The 13,356-nt window shown below is 49.7% G+C and overlaps 1 protein-coding gene across 1 annotated transcript; it reads right to left on the bottom strand.

Annotated features, from left to right (window-relative positions):
* Positions 1 to 3,870: 3,870 nt before the first annotated feature.
* RPS16 (ribosomal protein S16) lies at positions 3,871 to 6,446 on the bottom strand. The gene is made up of 5 exons (XM_043435537.1): positions 6,286 to 6,446; positions 6,047 to 6,148; positions 4,369 to 4,465; positions 4,213 to 4,260; positions 3,871 to 4,090 (listed from the first exon to the last, which is right to left on the bottom strand). Exons 1-5 carry the CDS (start codon positions 6,331 to 6,333, stop codon positions 3,945 to 3,947), a joined length of 441 nt encoding a protein of 146 aa, XP_043291472.1. The 5' UTR covers positions 6,334 to 6,446; the 3' UTR covers positions 3,871 to 3,944.
* Between the last annotated feature and the right edge of the window lie 6,910 nt (positions 6,447 to 13,356).

The following is a 13,356-nucleotide window of genomic DNA, read 5'->3' as shown; positions in this document are numbered from 1 at the left end:
CTCTTAGCGACCCCATGGACCTCAGCCTACCAGGCTCCTCCATCCGTGGGATTTTCCAGGCAAGAGTACTGGAGTGGGGTGCCATTGCCTTCTCCGATCCTACCCATAGACTTGCTTTATTCAGCTATCCACTCTTTTCAGCCATCATCCTACCCCACCCCCCATCTAGCACCCATTCCTCCATAAATCTACTCATCCATTATCCCACCTGTCTGCCTTCTCCAGCCAACTCTATTCATCCATTCGTCCCTGCATATTCCCATTGCTGTCTGTCCATTCACACATTTCATCATTCAGTCATCTCCTAATCCATCAAGCCAAGCAGCCATTTAACCATCTCTACCACCAGCCTGGTGGGCTGCAGTCCATGGGGTCACAGAGTCGGACACGACTGAGCGACTTTACTTTCACCACCAGCCAGCCAGCCATTTTAATCTCTTTCAATCCATCCTTCCTTACCTGGATTCTTCTGGGTCTTGGTACTACAAAACTTCAGAGAGAGTTCCATGCTAACACCAGAATGGATTGGGTTTGGGATTCTGGGAAGCGTCCCATGTCTACCTAAGTATTCCAGTTCTATACCCACCCATCCAGTTCTTGTATTGATCCTTTTACCCAGCCTCTCTCTAGTTGGGGGACCTCTACAGAACCCCCACCTCCAAAACTCATTCAGGTCTTAAGAGACAAAGGCTTTTATTCTAAGATTGTTCTGTCACCCTCACAGCAGTGCAAGGCCCAGTAAGCAGCACAGTTTAAGTTTCTTTGGTAATAACTAGCTTCTTTCATTGAGTACTTAACCTCTTATGCTCTAGATCTTACTCAGTCTTCCCTGGAATTCTCTTGAGACACCACAGCTTCATGGCTGAGTTGAAGCCCCAGCTTTTCTAGTACTCACTGTGGAACTCCACCCCCCACCCCCCAAGCCTGGTTTCCTCATCTGTATGATAAGGACAACACTATCCGCCTTTATAGGATCATCATAAAGATTCAATGAGCATATCCTTACTTCCCAAACGTGTTTAAGCCTGATTCTTGACCAACTGAGCTATGAGGGAAGCCCCCTGACTTACTAAGGCCCTGATCAAATCAGATGCCCCAGGGTCCAGTCCCAACCCATGAAATCAGAACCCTCAAGGCAGGAGCCCAAGAATCTGGTTTTAACAATCAGTTAACAACAGCAAAAAATGCTGTTACTGAGTTCTAAACTGCATACCACAAGCATTAGTCACTATTTCAGCTCATTCCCTTTGAGTCCTCAATATCCCTCACAGGCAAGTGGGGATCTGTAATCCCCACTTTAGAGATGAGGAAACTCAGGCAGAGAGGATACTTGCCCAGTCACGTGAGTGGGAAGGAGCAGAGATGGGATTCAGCCACAGCCAAGCCTGAGTCAGCACTCTTGATTGTCTCTGTCAGGCGCTATTCTTGCCACTCCAGTATTCTTGCCTGGAGGATCCCATGGACAGAAAAGCCTGGTGGGCTACAGTCCACAGGGTTGCAGTCGGACACGACTGAGCTGCTTCACTTTCTCTTTCTATTCTTGCCACTGAGGGTACAACAGGGAACAACTCCTTGCCCACAGGAGGCTTGAAGCCTGGTACTCCAAAGGCCCTAGGTAATGATTATTAGCTAAAGTGAACAAGGCCTGGGTCAGTAAATGTTAGCTGCTGGCTTCCACTCATTTATTTATTGAGTGGGTACCATGCCATATGCCGGGGCATGGGCTGAGTCGGGCTCCTTGGCCTGGACCTGCTCCACTGCAGCCTCCCAAAGGTCAGGACTGAGGCTGGCCCTCCCCGCTTCCGCCCCCAGCTGCACATTCCCAGCTTAAGGAAAGTTCCCAGCCTGGCGCAGGCTCCCAGCGGCGCCGGAATTCCCGGTATTTGAGGAGGCGGCAGCCGGGAGGGTGAAGGGGGGTGTCTACGCCAAGGACTGCAGCGAGGAAGGAGGCGAGCCCCCTTGGCCACTTCCAGATGTGTCCCAGCTGTGCCTCTGGGAGGGAGCCAGGAGCCTCAAATTAAGGGGGTCTCCGGGCCCCGTGGGAAAACCCTGGGTACTAGGCCTGCCTTGGCCCCTCCTGGTCCCTGCCCCCAAATTCCATCCCTCCTGCCTGCCTGCCCAACTCCTACCTCTGCTTCATGGCCCCAGCTCCAACGCCTCCTCATGAATACCTCTCTTGCTGGTCTACTACAGCCTGCCTTTTGTAAGCTGTAATTAAGACAGGCTTGAAGAGGGAAAGTAAGGTCGGCTGTCTGTGGCATGACAGCCTTGGGACAGTGCTGCCCTCCTGGGGATGTTTAGGTTAATGCCAGTCAAACCCAGTTAAGTAGTCATTAGTAATTCCAGCTTCAATGCAAAACTTGGTGAGGTGGTTATTTTGCCACTATGCTAACTTTCTCAGCAGCTAAGGTGAAGATACCTGCCTGCCACCCACCTCACAGAGATGGTGTGAGGACAACCCAACAATACTTAGCCTGGCGCCTAGTGGAGCTCCACCAACCCCACCTCCAAGTGTAAACTCTATTTTCTGTACCTGAGTACCATCCCACAGGATTGTCCTGTCAGTAAACAACGTTCTCATCAGTGCAGCCCAGCTTCACGGCCACACGTGGCTACCGTTTCGTCAGTAGGGCAAACATACAAAAAGGACAAGTCAGTAAATCCCAAGTTCCTTTAAAAAGAAAAAACAGTAAAACTTTCCCAGTTTCTATTTTTGACAGAGCCGGGTCTTCACTGCCGCACAGGCTTTCTCTAGTTGCGGAGAGCGGGGGCTATTCCCGAGTTGTAGCGCACGTGCTCTAGTTGCGGCTCACAGGCTCCAGAGCTGTGGCACACGCTTAGTTGCTCCACCCCATGTGAGATCTTCAGGGCATCAAAACCCGGGTCTCTTGCATTGGCAGGTGGATTCTTTACCAGAGCTGCTAGGGAAGCCCTCCCAAGTTCCTTTTATAAAGAAAATCTGTGAAACCACTCCTTGATCAAGTGTCTAATGATGTTCTTACCAGTTTGCTCAGCAGGAAATAGTGAGGAAGCCCACTTGGGGGCAGATCACTGGCTGCAAAGGCTGTTATAGAAGGACAGATGCCCTTCGCACCCCAGTGATACTCACTAGCTTCCTTTAAATATGGGGAAGGAAACTGAGAACAACTTAATTCACAAACAACACTTTACTTCCTATACATACACCAGCACCATCCCACAGAACTTTCCTCCATGATGGAAGTGCTCTAGCCCAGGGGCAGCAACTGAGTTCACCTACGTCAGCTCTTTTCATCACATGGCAGACACAAGAAATGAACATGTCCTCAGACCTATGTATTCCCGGGCCTATAAGGACAGTCATGTTGAGCATAACTGGGACTTGCTTTAAGGAGGCCATGGGGAGCAGGGGTTACAATCAACATCCTCAAGGATGAAACCCGTCAGGGGAAATCATGCACCCACCCACCACGGGGATTACAGACCCCTGCCCAACCTCAATCCTATCTACACTACAGGTTGGCATTAAAAAATTTCCTTTCCCAACACATGCATAGATGGCCCTTAGCTGCTGACTTAAGACCTCACCTCACTTTGTATTAAAGATTACTGATCTTATACATTTCCCCTGCTCTTCTGATATGCCATTAAAACAGCAAAAGGACTGAAAGAGATAAAACCCACAAGGACACTCACACAACCAATGACCAGGAACCACGCCCACAGAGCTGTGTTCACACACTGGAAGCCCAGAGAAACTGAGACCAGGTCTGGTCCCACCCGCCTCTCCTACCCACGTCCTAATCAGGGTGGTAGCTTCTAGAAAGGCTTCTGGGGGTGTTTCCTGCATTCCTTTTAGACAAAGACCCACCACGGAAGACCACAGAATAGTTCCTGAAACCTTAAATCCCACGACATTTATTATAAAGGTGCTATACAGGGAAACCCTGATCTTCATGATGGGCTTATCGGTAGGATTTCTGGTAGCGGGCACGGGCACCAGGACCTCCAAACTTTTTGGATTCGCAGCGACGGGGATCGGCTACCAGCAGAGTCCGGTCGTACTGGATGAGGATGTCTTTGATCTCCTTCTTGGAAGCCTCATCCACATCTGGGGGTGAAAGGATGGGAGAAGATTTAGACTCCAGCAAGTGCCCTCCCACTCTTTGTGGCTAAATGCGAGCCCTTGACATGCCCCCACCCACCTGCTGGGAAGGACCCACCCTCACTCACATTTCTGGTAATAGGCCACCAAGGCTTTGGAGATGGACTGGCGGATGGCTGTGAGGAAGACACAGACAAAAGGCACATCAGCTTTATGAGCACCCAGGGGTGGGACCCTGCCCTCAGACCCACCTTCCACCTATGTGCCCAGTGTTCGAGACTCACCGTAAATCTGGGCTACGTGACCACCACCCTTCACTCGGACGCGGATGTCCACACCAGCAAATCGCTCCTTGCCCAGGAGCAGAACAGGTTCCAGTAACTAGGGTAACAGGAAACATTACAGGATTTTAGATCACAACCTGCCACTGAGCCAACTCATGGAACATTCTTCCACAGCTCTCTACAAGTAGCTCTTGCCACTGCTGGCCTCAAAGTATTAGTGGAAGAGGGCTGGGCTGTTACTCAAAGCCCCCTATACACAGCCAGCAGAGCAGGAAGATTTCTAAGACAGAAGAGTTTGTCGAAGTCAAACTGAATCCTGCCTGAGCAGTTCCTCCTCCTGTGTTTCTCTCTGGACATCAGATCACCTATTTTTTAAACCTGATTCTTAAAATATGGGCACCGTAGCCCAATAGTAAGGAAAAGCTCTGCAGCCCCTAAACCTGCCCCAAATGGAGAAAAAAACCACTCCTGGGCCATGTCAGGTGCTTTCCCCACCTGAGCTCTCTGCTCTTCCTTTGCACCGCACAAATTTCCAGAAAAATTACAATGCTATAACCCTACTTTGATTTACCTACTTTAGGCCTCAGCTCACAAGTCCCCCCAACCACTGCTCTGACCCTCCAACCCGAGTTTTGAGTCAGAAACCTTCTCTGGGAACCTCTACCCCAGTTCTGACTGTTTGGGAGCAGTGTCTGGTACTGGGTCCAGTCTGTGTCCCCCACTGGATTCGAAGCTCTAGGAGGGCAGGCCCTGGAACCATCCAAGTCACTGCTTTGCTGCCAGCACTCCATACAGGATGCACACACCAAGCCTTTGAGTAAACTGTCAGTGACAATAAGCCACGATATTCATTTACCTGCTCTACAAATGTCTCAGACATTGTCAAGTTCTAACTAACCCTGCAATGTAAACAGTTCTTCACCTTCACACACACGCCAACAACCTCACACAGAGAATCCAATTTACCCTCTCGACAACCCTACAAGGAACAACCTATTTCCATTTTACAGAGAAGGGAAGTTACTGCCCCAAATAACATAGCTAGAAGAGGCAGAAATCAAATTCAGACATCTTTCCAGTCTGAGCCAAAGAAACTAAAGCGTTCCAATAAAACTTTATTCAAGGAAAAAAAAAAAAAAACTCAGGCTTAAACGGGGAGGGTAGAGGAACTCCTTTCACAGCCAAGCACTACAAACCCAACTTCTGTTCTTGTTCTTCTAATGCTTATTGAGCACCTACAATATTCAAAACCTTATTTTAGTCACAATGTTTGAGGGGCAAAACAGTGATTCCTGTCCTCAGAGTGCGCAGACTACTGTAAAACGTCCCCAGTTAACTTACTGCACGTCATCAGGCCCCATAAGCTTTGGGAGCCCCCACGCCACCTCGTCCCAAATGAGTGTCTTTCCAAACAACCCAGTTAAGCACCTGCTTATCCTTCAACATCCACGTTTCCACTCTCAATTCAAGCTTTCATAATATCGCCTGAACCCTCAACACCCAGCTCCATCGTCAAATATCCCATTTTTCCATTCCCAACTCAGCTTCTGAACGTCCCACTCTTGACACCAAACCTTTCAGTTTCCAAGATCAAGGAACTTCAGGTACCCATTTCTTTCAACATCTCCGTCTCCAGAGCCCTCCACTCAACCCAAACGCCCGTCTTCAATCCCAGCACCTTGTACTGCAGCGTGCGCGGTTCGATCATCTCCAGGGGTCGTCCGTTCACCTTGATGAGGCCGTTACCTCGTTTGCAGTGCGCCACGGCGGTGGCCGTCTTCTGTGGAAAGCGAGGGGGAGAGAGCGGAGCCACGTGAGCTCTGGGCCTCGGGTCCCAAATAGACCCCAGATTCCTGCCCACAGACTTCTCTCGAAAACGGGCCTCCCCTCGTCCCTACCATCGCGCGCCCGTCTCACCTTGCGTCCGAAGACTTGCACTGACTGCAGAGGGCCCTTGGACGGCATGGCTGCAGACGCAGAAAAGCGATCCTCACCGCGCGGCGCCGCAACCGGAAAAGGAAAGCGCGGGGCCACCCTGGCCGCTTTTCAGGGTCTGCGCAGGCGCGTTGTGCTCAGCGTTGCGACGGGAGAGAACTTTACGGCTTGTGGGCGGGACTTTGGATTGGCGGCTGGAAGGTGGGTCCGGGAAGCGGAGGGGGCGGGACCTGGGAATGGAAGGGATTGGCCTGAACGGGGTCGGGGGCCGGCCCGGAAGGGCCAATTGTACAGTCACTCAGTCGTGTCCGACTCTTTGGGACCAAGTGGACTGCAGCCCGCCAGGATTCCATGTCTTTCACTATCTCCCGGAGTTTGTTTAAACTCGTGTTCATTGAGGCGGTGATCCCATTCAACCATCTCATCCTCTGTCGCATCCTTCTCCTGCCTTCAATCTTTCCTAGTATCACGGCCTTCTCTAATGAGTCGGCTCTTCGCATCAGGTGGCCAAAGTATTGGAGCTTCAGCTACAGAATCATTCTTTCCAATGAATCTTCAGGCTTGATTTCCTTTAGGATTGACTGGTTTGATCTCCTTGCTGTTCAAGGGACTCTCAAGAGTCTACTCCAGCACCACAGTTCCAACGCATCAATTCTTCAGTGCTCAGCCTTCTTTATGGTTGAACTCTCACATCCCTACATGATCACTGGAAAAACTGTAGCTTTGACTATACGGACCTTTGTTGGCAAAGTAATGCCTCTGCTTTTTAATACGCTGTCTAGGCTTGTCATAGGTTTACTCCCAAGGAAAAAGGAGGGTGAAGACAGGCCATAATTCACATCCTCAGTTCTCATTGGCCACCGCCAGCTCTTATTCGCATTTGGACTCTTCACTTATCTCCCTTCTCTCACATCCTCAATAGATTCTCACACATGCACACTCACCACCCCCGCCCCCCTTCCCACCGCCAGGAGGTTGCTTCACAGTCTTCCTCTCTTCTAGAATTCCTCCTCAAGAATCCTGGTAGGATTCAGAATCCCCCTCCTCCTAGAACCCATCTCCTTAAAGCATCCTTCCCAGAATCCTTTTCCTCTTAGGGCCCCTTCCCCAGAATCTTTCACCAAAACTCCCTTCATTTTAGGGACTTCCCTGGTGGTCCAGTGGCCAAGACTCTGAGTTCCCAATGCAGGGCCCCAGTTTCTTTTTTCTTTTTTTTTTTTTTAGGGCCCCAGTTTCGATCCCTGATCAAGGGACTAGATCTCACCTGCCCCAATTAAGACCTGGTGCAGTCAAATAAATAAATATTTTTTTTAAAAAACTTTCTTCCTTTTAGAGTCTCCTCCTCCCAAAATTCTCTCAGAGCCCTCATCTTAGACTCCCTCTTTGCCTAAATCTCCCTCCACTCAGGGTCCCCTTACCCCTCTTTTCCCCCAGAATCTTCCTTTCCTCAGAACCCACAATGCCTAGAATCCCCCTCCTTCAGAAGCTTTCTCTCCCCTAATCCACTTTTCTCAGAACTGTCCCCCCCGCCACAACCCGTTTTCACAAAATCTTCATCCCAGGACTTCCCTGGTGGCTAAGACTCCTTGCTCCCCACACAGGGGGCCCAGGTTCCATCCCTGGTCTTGGAACTAGAACTCACATACCGCAACTCATGCACAAGAAGGATCAAAGATCTCCATGTAACTAAGACCTGGCACAGCCAAATAAATTATTTTAAAACAAAACAAAAAACCAAAATCTTCATCCTTCTCAGAGCCCTCTCTCAAAATCTACCTTTCCCAAGAATCCCCAGTTCTCCCACCCCCATCTGAGGAAACTCAAGATGGGGTAGCCCCTTGCTCCCCACTGCTCAGGATGCTCCCTTCCTAGCTAGGAGCTTCCTTTCAGGTGCAGGCAGCAGGCGGCTGCCTCAGTTTCTCTGGCAGCCCTGGGTCTGGGATCCAAGGTTCAAAGGGGTGTGGTGGCTCACAGATGCCTGGCGAGCGGAAACGGAGTGGCGATTGGTGGGCGGGTCTGGGGCCAAAGGGAGAAACCTGCAGCTCAGAGTCCAGCTCCTAAAGGGTGACAGAGGAAGAGGGGCAAGGGGCCAGGGAGACAGGCAGGAAGGACCCAGAAGCTGACCTGGAGGGACCCACAGTCCTACAGACACACAGTGCCAGAGAGAGAGGCGCACATGGAGGAGAAGGCAAAGACTGGGCCAACGGAGGACAGGAAAACCAAGAGAGACATCGGGTCAGTCAGAGATGGAGCCAGACGTCACAAGTGACAGAGGCAGAGAGGCCAACGCTCAGAGAAAGAAGTCAGCAGGTACCGGCAGGTATGAAGATTCCAAGACACTTGTGGCAGAAATAGGAGAAAGGACAGCAAAGACTCCCAAATAAGCACCTGCAGGATTAAAGCTAACTGGTGTTTTCCAGTGGGAAGACAAACAGGCCACAGAATGCACAGGCTGGACACACTCTGGACTGCCTCTTGGGGCTGTCTGGGGACAGGGGACGCTTCTAAACTCTCCGGTCTCTCCAGGATGATCCTCATAACCTTGCTGAGTCTGGTATCTTGATTGGGGGAAAGGAAGGAAGGAGAGTTCTCTGAACCACGACCTCGCTAGTCTAGGGTCACCATCTCCCCCAGCCTCTGGGAGTACACTTCCAGGTATCTATGGATTGAGTAGAGATGGAAAGGCAGGGAAGGGGCATTTCCTCTCCCCCATTCCCCTGTTTTCCAACTTGCTCCTTCTCTCTGTACCTCTTGTTTCCAGGAACCCAGGCTGGAACCAGAGAAAGTCTGCTGGTGGGCAGGGTGTCCATGTGGCCTCTCTGGACCACCCTCCTGCTGGTGTTGCCCTTGGGAGGCCTAGGACCACCCCTCTGCCGGAGGGAGCCTTTCTACTTCCTCATTGCCATCACAAAGATGCTGGTGAGGAGGGAGGGAAAAGCCAGCAGACAGGGGCAGGCTAGTTAAGGAGTGGGGTGGGTGGCATGTTTGCAGAAGGGTCAGTCTCTCCCTCTCCAAGATCTGATTTTCTTGCTGCTGCTGCTGCTGCTAAGTTGCTTCAGTCGTGTCCAACTCTGTGCGACCCCATAGAGGGCAGCCCACCAGGCTCCCCTGTCCCTGGGATTCTCCAGGCAAGAACACTGGAGTGGGTTGCCATTTCCTTCTCCAACACATGAAAGTGAAAAGTGAAAATGAAGTGGCTCAGTCGTGTCCAACTCTTAGCGACCCCATGGACTGCAGTCTACCAGGACCCTCCGTCCATGGGATCTTCCAGGCAAGAGTACTGGAGTGGGGTGCCATTGCCTTCTCGCTGATTTCCCTCCCTACCCCACAATTACAGGGAAACAAAAATGATGGCAGTCTGTACACCCCAGATAATCTATTGGTGAGTATCATGTTCCTTCTTTACTGAGGTTGGACGTTTAGGGAAAATCCACTAGCTCAGGACACACAGGAGGCTGGGAGGCAGGCGGGCTGGTATTCTGGGTGTCCAATTCTTGATCCACCCCCAGTCTTGACAAATGTATTTTGTTCACAGCTGTCTGTAACACCTAGTACAGTGATTGGCACATAATAGCAACAAAAGGATGATAATGACTACAGCTATTATTCAAAAAAATATATTTATTTGTTTGGCTGCATTGGGTCTTAGTTGTGGCACCTGGAATCTTTCACTGTGGCACACGGGTTCAGTAGTTGCCTCTCAGCATGTGGGATCTTAGTTCTCAGAGCAGGGATCAAACCCCCATCCTCTGCATAGGAAAGTGGGTACTTAACCACTGGACTGCCAGTGAAGTTCCAATAATATAGTTTCTTACTTGGTGCTGGGTACTGATCTAAATGCTTTAAGTGTATTGGCCTTTTTTGGGGGGGTGGGATCTTAGTTCCCTGACCAGCGATTGAAGCCTGGGCCCCCAGCAGTGAAAGCACAAGCATCGAGTCCTAACCCCTGGACCACCAGGGAAGTCCTAAGCATATTAGCATTACTCTTCACATTGACCCTACAAGGTAAACAGGGCTGTCACATATGGATGTGAGGGTTGTACACTGCACAAGGGTCCCACACCTACAAGGACAGCATTCTCATTCTGGATGTATTTGTCAGTTTCCGACAGATGGCAGTCAAGTATCTTGTTCTAACAAAATCAGAACATAGAAGCGTTAAGAAGGGAAGATCTTTTTCTAACTTGCATTTCTAGTAAAGGTAGGGATTATTCAGAACTCCATTTACAGATGAGGAATCTGAGGCTTAGATTGGTGAAGGGACTTGTCCCAGGCTACAAGTCAGAAACTGTGGGGGTGCGGACCTGGGATCAGCCCTTGCCCAGAGACACCAGGTCACTCTGTCTCCACAGGTGTGTCCTGCTGAGACTCTCCGTTGCTTCCGGCTGGAGCTGTCTGTGATTGGGTTTGAGGAGGGCCCATCCGTGGGGATCGCGGTGTTCCGCCTACAGCGCCTACTGGATGCCCTGGGGTCCCGGCTGTGGGTGGCTGGTCAGGGCTCTTGTCCACCCTGCGAAGGACACCCTCAGAGACCAGTCCCTCTTTTTCTGGCCAAACTCTTGGAGTTATTACAGAGGACTTGTGCTCGGGACCTGCCCTCAGCATAAACTTCAGAGGAAGTCTCCCTGGTACTCCCAAAGAGGTCAGGTGGGGAGGGAGAGGAGACTTGATCTCCAGCCCCAGTTCCTAAACCCTAAGTCTTCTCCTTCTAGGCCAAAAGACCTTACCTGGAGACCCAGGAGCCAGGGGAAGAGGTAAGAAGGAGGAAAATAAGGTGAGATGTGAAGCCTGAAATCTCTGACCTCTGGGGCAGGAGGTTGGATAAATTACCCCACCTTACCCCATTGTTCTCCCTCTCTTTCAGATACTTCCTCCTCTCTCTGCTTCCAGGAAGGGACAATGCACACTTGTCCTTTAAGCTCATCCCCATCCCTTGAGGAGAAGAAGTCTTGTGGCTCATATCCCTGGCTACAAATAATCACCGCTTGGAGAACTTTTAAGTACTGCTGGTGGCCAGGTCCTAGTCTGGAGAACTTGACAACTAGTCTCTGGTGAATCCTGAACATCTGTATTTTAAAAGTCAACTTTGTTGAGGAATAATTTACATACAGTAAAAGGAGAAGGAAAGGCAGAGAGAAGGAAATGGCAGCCCACTCCAGTACTCTTGCCTGGAAAAATCCCATGGATGGAGGAGCCTGGTAGGCTACCGTCCCTGGGGTCACAAAGAGTTGGACATGACTGAGCGAGTTCATGTTCATTTTCTTTCACTTTCAAAAGGTACCCATTTTTTAAAAAATTATTTATTTCGTTGTGCCGTGTCTTAGTTGTGGCATGTGGAATCTAGTTCCCTGACCAGGGATCGAACCCTTGCCCCCTGCATTTGGAGCATGGAGTCTCAGCCACTGGACCACCAGGGAAGCCCCAAAGGTACCCATTTTAAGTGTACATTTCAAAGGGTTCTGACAAATATATATATATATATATAGCCACATTTCAGTGACCCCAAAGCATTCTTTTATGCCTCTTCCCTATCAGTCTCCATCTCTAGTCCTAGAAACTGACTAATCTGCTTTCTGTTTGTATAGATTGGTTTTGCCTGCTCTAGAATGCATATGAATGGAATAATACTGTACATATCCTAGTATCTGGCTTTTTCACTCAGTGGATGTTTTTGATATTCATTCATGTGCGTTATCAGTGGATTGTTATCATTCCAGTGCATGTATGTACTGCAACTTGTTTATTCCTTCTCCTCATGATAGACATTGGGTTGTTTCCTGTTTGGGGCTACTATGCATCTCTCTTATCTTCTCAACTGTTCTCATGTGCTGCCAGATGGAGAGTTGAGAGCCACTGATACACCAGAGTTTTCCACAGGGAGAAAATGATGGTTCCCTCTCTTTCCTGGAGTAATTGTCTTCCTGCAGAAGTGTCAATAGGCATTTTTATGTGGAATCCCTTTCTAAAGAACTGCTGTTTAAAGGAACCAAGCTTAGGGACTTCGATGGTGGTCCAGTGGCTAAGACTCAATGCTCCTAGTGCAGGGGGCCTGGACTCCCTCCCTGGTCAGGGAACTAGATCCCACATGCCTCAACTAAGAGTTCACAGGCCAGGAATAAATATTCCACATGCTACAACAAAGATTAAGACCCCAAGTGCAGCAACTAAGGACCCCGTGGCCAAATAAATACATGTTTAAAGAAGGAAAAAAAAGAAAAAAGGAATCAAGCTTATAGAAAAAGAAACTTTTTTGTGTGTGCCACTGTTAGCCCATCAGTAACTCATTCCCCTGTAACTAACTAGGTATATATTAAATTTCTGTAAATTGAATCCAGATTTCTTATCACTTACGTGGGAATTTTAGCAATGTGTTCTAAAGGCTCCCGATTTTTTTTTCCCCCTCCATCAGGTTAATTTTTATCTCTCCCTGATGCCTGTTCTCTTTGCCATCTCTCTGACAAATAATTCAGTTCAGTTCAGTCACTCAGTCGTGTCCGACTCTTTGCGACCCTATGGACTTCAGCAGGCCAGGCCTCCCTGTCCATCACTAACTCCTGGAGTTTACTCACTCATGGTCCATTGAGTCGGTGATGCCATCCAACCATCTCATCCTCTGTCGTCCCCTTCTCCTCCCGCCTTCAATCTTTCCCAACATCAGGGTCTTTTCAAATGAGTCAGTTCTTCCCATCAGGTGGCCCATCCAGTTACATAGATAATTTTTCTGAGCTTCGGTTACCTCGTCTGAGAAATAGGGGTATCTACCTCCCAGGAATGTTTCAGAGGCTGTGAGACAGAATCTGACTTATTTGCAAATTTGTTACTATTTGCTAATTCCCTGCATCCTCACGGCTTAGCACACCGCGTTAGACATCTGGACTAAATTACTTCTGGCTAGAAAAGGCCGATCAGAGGGGAGTTAAAACACGCCCATATGACCCTCCGAAAATGTCGGCTCCACGCCCTACTTTAAGAAATCTCTGCCACACTCAATATGGCATCCGGAGGCACGTCATCGGGGACGAGCCTCGGAAGTCTCGCGTTAGGCGGGCGGGG

This window comes from Cervus canadensis, chromosome 18, assembly GCF_019320065.1.
Source record: "Cervus canadensis isolate Bull #8, Minnesota chromosome 18, ASM1932006v1, whole genome shotgun sequence".
Classification (NCBI taxonomy): Eukaryota; Metazoa; Chordata; class Mammalia; order Artiodactyla; family Cervidae; genus Cervus; species Cervus canadensis.
Note: the sequence above shows the minus strand (reverse complement) of the source record. Positions and strands in the feature narration are given on the sequence as shown.